General features: G+C 40.8%; 3 protein-coding genes across 4 annotated transcripts; 2 read left to right on the forward strand and 1 right to left on the reverse strand.

Annotated features, from left to right (window-relative positions):
* The first annotated feature begins 532 nt into the window (after positions 1–532).
* On the forward strand, positions 533–4932 carry LOC120272555 (BEL1-like homeodomain protein 9). Of its 2 annotated transcripts, none has more exons than XM_039279398.1 (4): positions 533–1585; positions 3393–3781; positions 3902–3962; positions 4250–4932. In XM_039279398.1, exons 1-4 carry the CDS (start codon positions 587–589, stop codon positions 4727–4729), a joined length of 1929 nt encoding a protein of 642 aa, XP_039135332.1. In that variant the 5' UTR covers positions 533–586; the 3' UTR covers positions 4730–4932. The 2 variants fall into 2 exon arrangements, with proteins under 2 accessions (XP_039135332.1, XP_039135333.1); XM_039279399.1 differs by having other exon boundaries at positions 535–1585; positions 3396–3781.
* Positions 4933–5097: 165 nt separating this feature from the next.
* Positions 5098–7161, reverse strand: LOC120272621 (mitochondrial protein import protein ZIM17). The gene is made up of 3 exons (XM_039279491.1): positions 7072–7161; positions 6413–6973; positions 5098–5760 (listed from the first exon to the last, which is right to left on the reverse strand). Exons 2-3 carry the CDS (start codon positions 6483–6485, stop codon positions 5285–5287), a joined length of 549 nt encoding a protein of 182 aa, XP_039135425.1. The 5' UTR covers positions 6486–6973; positions 7072–7161; the 3' UTR covers positions 5098–5284.
* Positions 7162–7255: 94 nt separating this feature from the next.
* Positions 7256–8616, forward strand: LOC120272619 (protein LYK5). Its single transcript, XM_039279486.1, has one exon. It carries the CDS (start codon positions 7289–7291, stop codon positions 8564–8566), a length of 1278 nt encoding a protein of 425 aa, XP_039135420.1. The 5' UTR covers positions 7256–7288; the 3' UTR covers positions 8567–8616.
* Positions 8617–9629: the final 1013 nt, after the last annotated feature.

Consider the following 9629-nt stretch of genomic DNA (forward strand, 5'->3'; position numbering starts at 1 on the left):
CTCTCCTCCTTTTTATACCCATCAACGGAGACATTCACCGTGATTTCCCTCCCCGCCCCTTCCCTTCTACTTCTCAGCCCCTTCTCACCGTTAAAATTAACTCCGTCAACATCTGGGAGGTAAATAGTAACTTCGCTTCCATTTTATTTATTTATTTATTTATTTATAATTAGAGAGAGAGAGAGAGATTAGTAACGGCGTTAGTTAAAAAGGACGGAGAAGGAGGGAGGGGGGGAATATGGCAGCACTGGGAGGTAATCAGGACTTTTTTTTTGCTTTTGGGGAACTTTTTTCTACTTTAGAAAAAGTGGGTTTATTCTTGGCGTCTTGTTCCCATGTCCCTGTTTTTAACTCTCTTTTTTCGTAGCATTCCTTCACAGTAACAAAAAGTTTTTTTTATTTTTTTTTATTGTTTTTATTTTAAGATAAATGGTAATAAATTAATTGAGTTTTATTTTTTGTTATTTTTGCATGAAACTAGTACAAATATATTCACCGTAATGGTTAAAAAAAAAAAAATAAGAGAAGGAAAAAACTCGTCACTGATAAGCTTTTGGTGGGGTTGGTAATGGCGTAGGGTTTGGGGATGATAGGGATGAGTGGGTACCGGGCGGAGGCAGCGGCGGCGGCAGCGGCGGCGGCGCATGTGGCGCAGCAGAGTAGGAGGAACAAGCTGAGAGTGCAGCCTGGTGGTGCTGGTGAGCAGATGATGCAGGTGAGGGATGTGTTTGATCCTGCGATGTTTTCGTCTTCGGCTGTGATGGAGTTTGGTAACCCGGCTGCTGCTGCTGCGGCGGCGGCGGCGGCGGCGGCGGAATTTCAGTATCAAGATGCGGTGGGAGTAGCGGGCATTGATGGATCTTTGATCGGAACGCAGTATCAGGAGGCGCAAAGCTTGCAGTTTTCGACGGCGTATTGCCAGAATGGGCTTCAGGAAGTGGTGACTTCGTCGGCGATGAATCAAGGGATGGGAATGGCGGGGTGGGATGGAGGTAATGAGCTCTTGCTTCTTCCTAGCCCTAGGATTGATAACACTGGGTCGGTTTGGATGGGAAGAGAGCATCAGCAATGGAATGGGGAAGGGGAGTTCAGTGCGACTCAAGGGCTTTCGTTGTCTCTAGCTTCGAATCCGGCATCGGTTCAGCAGTTTGAGGGATTGCAGAGCTCGCAAGGGGGGAATGAGGTTGGGGTTTTGGGATCTTATGCCAAGTTTGTGGCTTCAAATCGAGGGTATAATACTCAATGTGAGGGATTTCATGGTGCTGTTGGTTCATCTATGGATGTTCGCCGGGCGGTTGGACCGCTGGGGCCTTTCACCGGCTACGCTACCATCTTGAAGAGCTCGAAGTTCTTGAAGCCGGCGCAGCAGCTGTTGATAGAGTTCTGCAACGCGGTCATTGGCCCGAATGTTGGCCGTGATGCTGCTGAGAAAGAGGGGGGTGGGGGTGTTCGTGGTGGTGATTCAGGAGCTTGTTTGTCTTCATTGTATGGATCCACTGAGATTAATGGTGATGGTGGGAGTGGTTCTAGTCATCGGCCTGAGTTTCAGCAGAAGAAGGCGAAGCTACTGGTAATGCAGGAAGAGGTCAGTGTGTACTGATTGAATTCTTTTGGTTTTGTGATTATCTTGATTAGAAATACTGATTAGAAGTTGTCAAATCAGTGAATTTATTTGCTTGTGGGTGTTTCTTCTTGTCGTTTTTCTTACGCCTGATATGCACTATGGAATTCTTCACTAGATAAGTCCATGGAATACTTGTCCTAGCAAGATAACAGTGAACTTTTTAAGTGTAAAGCTGATGATGATAATGTTCATCACAAGGGTACTGATACACACACTGTAGGAGCTGTTATTATGCTGAAGAAAAGCACAAAATATCATCTTTGCAAATCTTGCTGCTCATTTGAAGTTGAATATATGCTGAGTGTGGTTGATTAATTAGATGGGAAAATCAGGTAGGACAACATGAACAGTGATAGCTTGTAGGATTATGGAATGAGGTCACAAGCTAAGTGAAGTTGGGAATAATTTCATGATTATTTGTTATGCTCTTTACCTTCCTATTGACATTACTTCTTAGTCTTTTCTATTTCTTAATTTTTCTTAATTCCATTAGCTATGGAATGCTCCTTTCACATGTATTGAAATATGGTGTCTCGTCAAGGTATTTTTGTCCTACTTAAATTATGTAATTTTAAAAATAGTTTCTTCGTACATAGCTATTCTTCTCAGCGTAACTTGCGAGTGTTGTTGTACATCTTATAAGGGGTGCTCAGAATTGTGTCAACTTCGTTTTACTCAAGGTTATAGAGAGGTTCTCATGTGTCACTTTAATTAGAATTGGCTTTGTCATTCAGCAGCATGTTTATGCCTTTGGTTGTAATGGGATTTTTTTTTTGTGTCACATTTATTGCAAGTTTATTGTGTTGTATATCATGGAAGTGTAATCTCTATTTTTTTCCACTATATTATATCTTAATATTGACACATTGGATACAAATAACTTGCGAAACTTTGGCAAGGTTTCTGAATTTGTGAGAGAACCATATCGAGCTTAAATGTCAGTAGTAAACAAATGCATGTCTAGTGTCTTCTTGATGTAAAATCTTATCAAATTTATTGAAAGGCGCAATGTCTTCTTGCATGTTCTTGGAGTTATGGATGTACTGGGTCTCAATGGGTTGTCATTTCCTTATGGTATATGGCAGTCTTTATGAATCCATTTTCTATGCCAAAATAGTTGATGGACTACTGCATCATCCCCTAATTAGTGAATAAGTATTCAGTTCATCCCCATAAGAAAATGCAAGGTATGTCAATTTTAATTGAAGAATATGCCTTTCACAGAAACCTGTTGCACATGAGAAGTTACCTCATAAAAGTTTTCTATTCGCCATAAATGCATGTCTTCTACCATTAGTAGGAATTTATTCGAGTGAAATGAATGTTCCTTCGGTAATGATAATCTGGTCTGTGTGATCAATTGATTGAACATGGCTCACTCAATTATCTGCTGAATGTGGATTGAGCGTAAATTGCTACTCAATGAAGGAAAATGAAGCTCATCCAATAGACTTGTACAGCTCATTTGTTTTGGCAGGGTAATAATGCCAAATTACTTGCCTTTTTGGAGGTTAGATTATTGGGAAATTAAATGTATGTGATGGCAAGTGGTTTTGTGATCAAGGCAAAGAGTAATACTTCCATTGTTCCTAAAATTTGAAAGGATAATTAGCTGAGATTTTCATGCAAATTGGCTTTTAGTTGGCTCTTTTAACTGTCTCTATGAATCCTTTTAGTTCATGCCTAATGATCTTTAGTTCAGTTGATTTCCTTTAAATGAAGTCGCCAATCATGTTTACACCTGAAACTCAGCTGTTCCATGAATTAGCAGGTATGCAGAAGATACAAGCAATATCACCAGCAGATGCAAATGGTGGTCTCGGCATTCGAATCAGTCGCAGGTCTCAGCACTGCCACACCCTACACCTCATTGGCCCTCAAGGCTGTGTCCAAGCATTTCCGATGCATAAAGAATGCGATATCAGATCAAATCCGGCACATGAGCAAAATGCTTGGAGAGGAATTAATGTCTTCACCAAGCTCCAGCAAAGCCGATAACCATATCTCAAGGTCTAAATTCATCGACCAAGGCCTTCGCAAGTCAACTGATACCGGCTTCACCGAACATAGTCCACCGGTTTGGAGGCCCCAAAGAGGTCTCCCGGAGCGTTCAGTTGCTGTTCTCAGAGCCTGGTTGTTTGAACATTTCCTTCATCCGTAGGTTTTCTTCTCTGAGTCTTGTTACGTACACACACATGGATTGTATCATGCACGTCTTTCTGGTTGAGGAGACAACTCATGCACGTGTGCACTACGTACTGTTGTTTTTTTCCTCAGGTATCCAACTGATACGGATAAACACATGTTGGCAACTCAGACAGGGCTCTCCAGGAACCAGGTAATCTTTCCAAGTTCCGTCTCTCATGATTCGCTGTTCACAGTGTGCTTCTTAAGCCATGCAATGACACTATGTTGCTGAGCTTTTAGGGTTAGGGTTAGGGCTTTTTATGGACAAAGCATGTGAGCAGACCTGCAATGCTGGCGTGTGAGCAGTGCTTTAATCGATGGTCACTGTTTGACTATCATGCGATCCATGCAACAATATTCAAACAATTTAATCATGTCATGTCAGTAGGTGAACTGGAACTAAACATCTGTGGTGTTTCTTGTTGTTTGTTTGACTAGGTTTCAAACTGGTTCATCAATGCCAGGGTGAGGCTGTGGAAGCCAATGGTTGAGGAAATACACATGCTTGAGACTAAAGGCATTGCTGAAATGAACCTCAATGCTGGTAACAAGAACGAAGGGAAGATGGTAATGAATAAAGATCAACAAGGATCGGAGGCACAGTCAAGCAAGCCTGGTTCGGATTGCTCGTCGATGGTGTCAGCTCAGAACAATGAGCGTTTCCGGAATTTGGAGCAGTGGCACCGGGAAAAAAGATCAAGGATGGAGGAGTGTAGTATTGTTCCAGGTGGCATCGATGGCGGGTTGATGAGTTTCTACCATGGTGGTATGGAAATGGGTGGACTAGGAGCGGTGTCTCTGACACTGGGCCTCCGGCATAGTGACGGAGCAGCAGGCACTGCCCAGCAGCCTCCCCCGCCGCAGCAGCAGATGACAAGGCACTTTGGCAGTCAAGTGGTTCATGACTTTGTTGCCTAAATCAGATGTAAATGATCTTAAGGTTCATGAAATGGGGCTCAGATCAATTAAAAGTTTTTGGTGGTTCATATGAGCCATAGTGATTGTTGTAAAAGAATGTATCTGTGTGCATACAAGTAGTTGATGATCAAAACTCTTGACAGATACAATTTAGAACCCAGTTTAGAATCCTTTTTTATCAATTTCAGCAAATTTGCTTTTAATATTTAAAATTAAATTGGTAAAATACAATTTTATGATACTTTTTTTTGACAGCAATTGCCAATATGAGCAAATTCGTGGAAGATTAAAGACAAATAAACATTCAATGTAAATATAATAACTATGTCCCCCATTTCACATGCAAATAGGATTAGAATTGAGAGCAATTGAACACCAAGGAAACAATGCCTCTAGAATTTCATCTGAGCTTGGATAAAAACATAACTTGGATAATCAGAACTCATCTTCAGTGCATCAAGAAGTTTAAATGGATATAATGAACAAGCACAACAATATATTTCTGAAAGAAAACCATAACTCAGCTAAATTCAAGACTGATAACTATATTGATGATTATGAGGATTTCATAGTACCAATTAAATCCTCGAGAGTAAGATTTAAAGTGTCGATAGAACCTTTGCGCACGTCTTGGCCTTGAGCAGCCAAGAGATCCTCAACACTCCCGGGTTCTCCGAACCACCCGAGTCTGTCTGCAATCAGGTGGAGATTACTGCATCCTTCACACCGTGCCACCACAACTCCTTTCTCATAAGATTCCCGGCACAATGTCTTCACAGACCTTGTCTCACAGACTTTGCAGGTAAATACCATCACCATATCATGCCTCGCCGAAGGTTTTAAGTTGGAGAAGGCGGTGAATTTGACATTAGGGTCCTTCATGGAAGTAGTATCAGCCATTTGAACAGAGGTTGAAGGAGAATTTGAATCATTATAAGAAGTCTTTGGGTCATTCAAATCTTCATCAGATATGTTTACTGTTTCATGTATACCTCTAACAACATTTCTTTTCTGGAAAGGCAGTGCAAGTCCTGAACCAAAAAATAAGGCAAAGAACAGAGTAATACGGATTGAAATATGCCACGAAAAATTGGGATTGAATACATTACATTTGGATTGAAAAAAAAAATCGTTTCCATTCCACAAACTCAAACACCAAAAAAAAACATTCTTTCTCAAAAAATATTGGTATTCCATTCCACAAACTCAAACAAAGAAAAGGAATAATCTTTCCGCTGCAACAGGTAAGTTGGTTTTTCACACTTATCAAAAAAATAGATAAAAAAATAAAATAAATCTCTCTTACTTATCTACTTCCATAAATTCAATCATGGAGACAAATCAATACTGATTCACATAAAAAAAGAAGGATAAAGAAAAGGGGTTCTCATTAACAAATCTTCAGAAGGATTAAAAATTCTCCATTTTCTAAGACCTTCAGTATCAAAACATAGTTAAAAAAGTCTCGCCTTTTAAGATCAAACACATACTATTCTTCATTAAAAACCAATACAAAAAAAAAAGCTTTTCTTTTTCCTTAATCTTTCTAAGAATTATATTACCATGTTGAGGGAGGACTTCAATAAACATAAAAGGACATGAAAAATCTCCATGAAACATGACAAGATGATCAAATTGAAGCATCAAAGAAAGAAAAGTTCATGGCCATGAATGAGAAAGTACCTTGGGATTGAGGCCGATGATGGGATAAGAGAGAGGCGAGACGGCTTCGAAGCAGCAGCCGAGCAACCGCCATCGGAGAACATCCAAAACCCTCGCAACGTCCTCTTTGATCTCTCTCACCCTCAATTTAGGGCATAAAAACTTCTTATTGGCTGGCCCAACAAAGGCCCAGGCCCAGCTAATACATTTGGGCCTAAATCAATACTTCCACAAAGCTTAATAATTTTTTTTCTTTCTTTTTTTTTATTTATTAAAAAAAACATAATTATTATCAAATTCCTAGATTTATGACCTAAATCCATAGTTTATATTAAACTAAAAATTTGATGAAATACTTACAATGAGGTACCAGATATTATTAGTTTTAATCATAAATTAGACCCATGAGTGCGATGTCCCGCACCACGTGCGTATTTTATTCTGGAAATATATACCACTTCAAACCAATCCTTCGAAATTCATAGAACCTACGCGCTGACCTCTTCCCAAAGTCAAAATCATTCATCAACCGAAATTGTTGAGGTTTAATAAATCCTCAAATAATCTCCACAGCAGCAGAACCTTTGATATGTTAATTAAAAAATTAAATCATTTTTAAATAGTTTATATCAAATACATATTTTTCTTAAAAAAAAATTATAATAAATGTAAATATATACCTTCCGACTCAGACAAAGTCTCAACCGCATCTTCCACACCAGCCTGGAACGCATCATCATCAATACCTAACCATGCCCGTACACAGCCACAACCATCTTTGAGATCCGTGCAACGTCTCGCCACATGCCACGTCACTCTTCAAGAAAACTATAAGCATTCGTTGTATTGTAACTCTCTAATCTCTATCCTCATCCTCCATCGATCGATCCCCGGCCCATGATCTGGAGATCGAAGCGGATGTGCAAATCCCGAGGCGACGCCCTCGCCACGGAGCCCAAACCCAGACCGTCCGATCATATCTCGAGATCCAGATCTCAACCCTCCACTACCCTCAACTCCTCCTCCTCCTCCTCCGCCACCGCCGCCGCCGCCGCCGCCACAACCAGCAGCTCGAGCTCCAGCTCCAGAGCCACCGCATCTTCGTCATCGTCGTCGAGCCGCACCTCCCTCGCCAGCGTCCGTGCTTCGCTCCCCGAAACCCCAATCATCTACCACTTCCGCGAGATCTCCACCGCCACTAACGGCTTCCTTTCTCCCCGCCTCTCATCGTCCTCCTCCTCATGGCGCTGCTCCTTGCGCGGCCGCGATGTCGTCGTTGTCCAGCGCCGCTTCCTCTCCGGCGACCCCTCCACCCTTCCCACCCGTCTCTCCGCCCTCTCCCGCGCTCACCACTCCGCCATAATCCCTCTCCTTGGCGCCTCCTTCGTCTCCCCTCATCTCTATCTCGTCTATGAATACGCTCCTGGAGCTTCTCTTTCTCTTCTTCTACGAAACCCTAGAAACCCTAGTTTCACCCCGCTTTCATCCTGGTCTTCTCGCGTCCAGATCGCCGCCGACGTCGCCCAGGGGCTTGACTACATCCACCAGCACTCCCCAGCTTCCCTCAATGGCGCTGCTCCCATCCACAACCGCATCAAGAGCTCCAGCATCATCGTCTCCGACTCAGATCTCCGCGCCCGCATCTGCCACTTCGGCGCCGCGGCTTTATCCGGCGAGATCCCTAATGATTCCACGGCCCCCAACACGTCCTTGATCCAGGGCACAAGAGGTTATATGGCGCCGGAGGTGATCGCCGGTGGTTCGATCTCCCCGAGTTCAGACATCTTCGCCTTCGGTGTGGTCCTCCTCGAACTACTCTCCGGCAAGGAAGCACTAAAATACAATTTTCCGACTGAGAAGATGGTTGTGGAGAGAACCTCAGTGATCGAGACGGCGAGGGAGACGATCGGGGCCGGTGACGAGGATGCGGACGACGAGGAGAGATCGGGGAGGGTGAGGAGGTGGATGGATATGCGGCTCCGAGATTCGTTCCCAGTGGCGTCGGCGGAGAAGCTCATAAGGGTAGCACTCCGGTGTGTGGCGGAGGAGGCGACGGCGCGGCCGGGGATGGAGTGGGTCGCCGGCAAGATCTCGAAGGTCTTGCTGGAGTCCAAAGAGTGGGAGAAAAGGATCCAGATGCCCACCGACATCTCCGTCTCTCTCGCTCCACGATGACGACGACGACGACCCTTTTTTTTTTTTAAAGAAATTTTTTTAAAAAAAAACACTGAGGATTGTGATTGGAGTGGCAAGGTTGTAAATTTTTGAAAAGTTGAGGTTCTAATTGTAAATAAATTGTCTTTATATATATATATATATATTAAAAAAAGGAGCTGACTATATTAGGGGATTTGGCTTTAATATTTATTTATTTATTTATTTATTAGTTAGTGGTGATTGTCATGTTTGTTCTTTGCTTCCTTCTTTTTTTACAATTTATTTTTCTTTGTTTTTTTCCATGCATTCAATTGATAATTGTGACTATTTGCAAAATTAATGGCATTATTTTTTTTCCTCTATTTAGTTTTAGTTATGAAAAACATTTAATTTACGGATTTAGTTATAATGTAAATTTATTTGTGGCCCTATTGTAACACGATAATTACACTAATTAGTCACTTCTAGTAGATCTTTCATTTTTATTTTCATTTTTATTTTTTGGTTATTTTATCATATTTTTTTGAAAAAGTTGTAATTTATTTAATTTTTATTAATATATATATAGATATATATATAGATTTATTGATAAAGTTGCATTTATAGTTTGGATTCAATGTCCAAGTTCATTAATTTTTAATTTATTAATTAAAACATTTTCGTCATAATATACATAGCTAATATTATTAATTTATTTACGAAGATTTTTAAATATCTACAAAGATTTAACTATAAAGGAGATAATTGTGTAAATATATATATATATATATATATATATTACTCTGAATATGAAAATTCATGATTTATACATTTAAAAGCAAAAAAGCAATTGATTTTTTCAATTTAGAACAAAATTTTATATTCATTTTGTTCACGAGCGAAAAGATTGACTAGTGTTGAATTTTGATTTTTTGCTTTATTTATTCATCTTAGTTCCAAAAAACAGCACGCTTACACGCTTCTATCAAACATGACATTAAGAAACAAAAAAATTGTTATACTTTTAATAATATTTATTGTTATCCAAACTAAATGCTCAATCAAGTCAAAACAAAACACTAAATCACACCTCCCTCAACAA

Source organism: Dioscorea cayenensis, chromosome 11 (genome assembly GCF_009730915.1).
Source record: "Dioscorea cayenensis subsp. rotundata cultivar TDr96_F1 chromosome 11, TDr96_F1_v2_PseudoChromosome.rev07_lg8_w22 25.fasta, whole genome shotgun sequence".
NCBI lineage: Eukaryota > Viridiplantae > Streptophyta > Magnoliopsida > Dioscoreales > Dioscoreaceae > Dioscorea > Dioscorea cayenensis.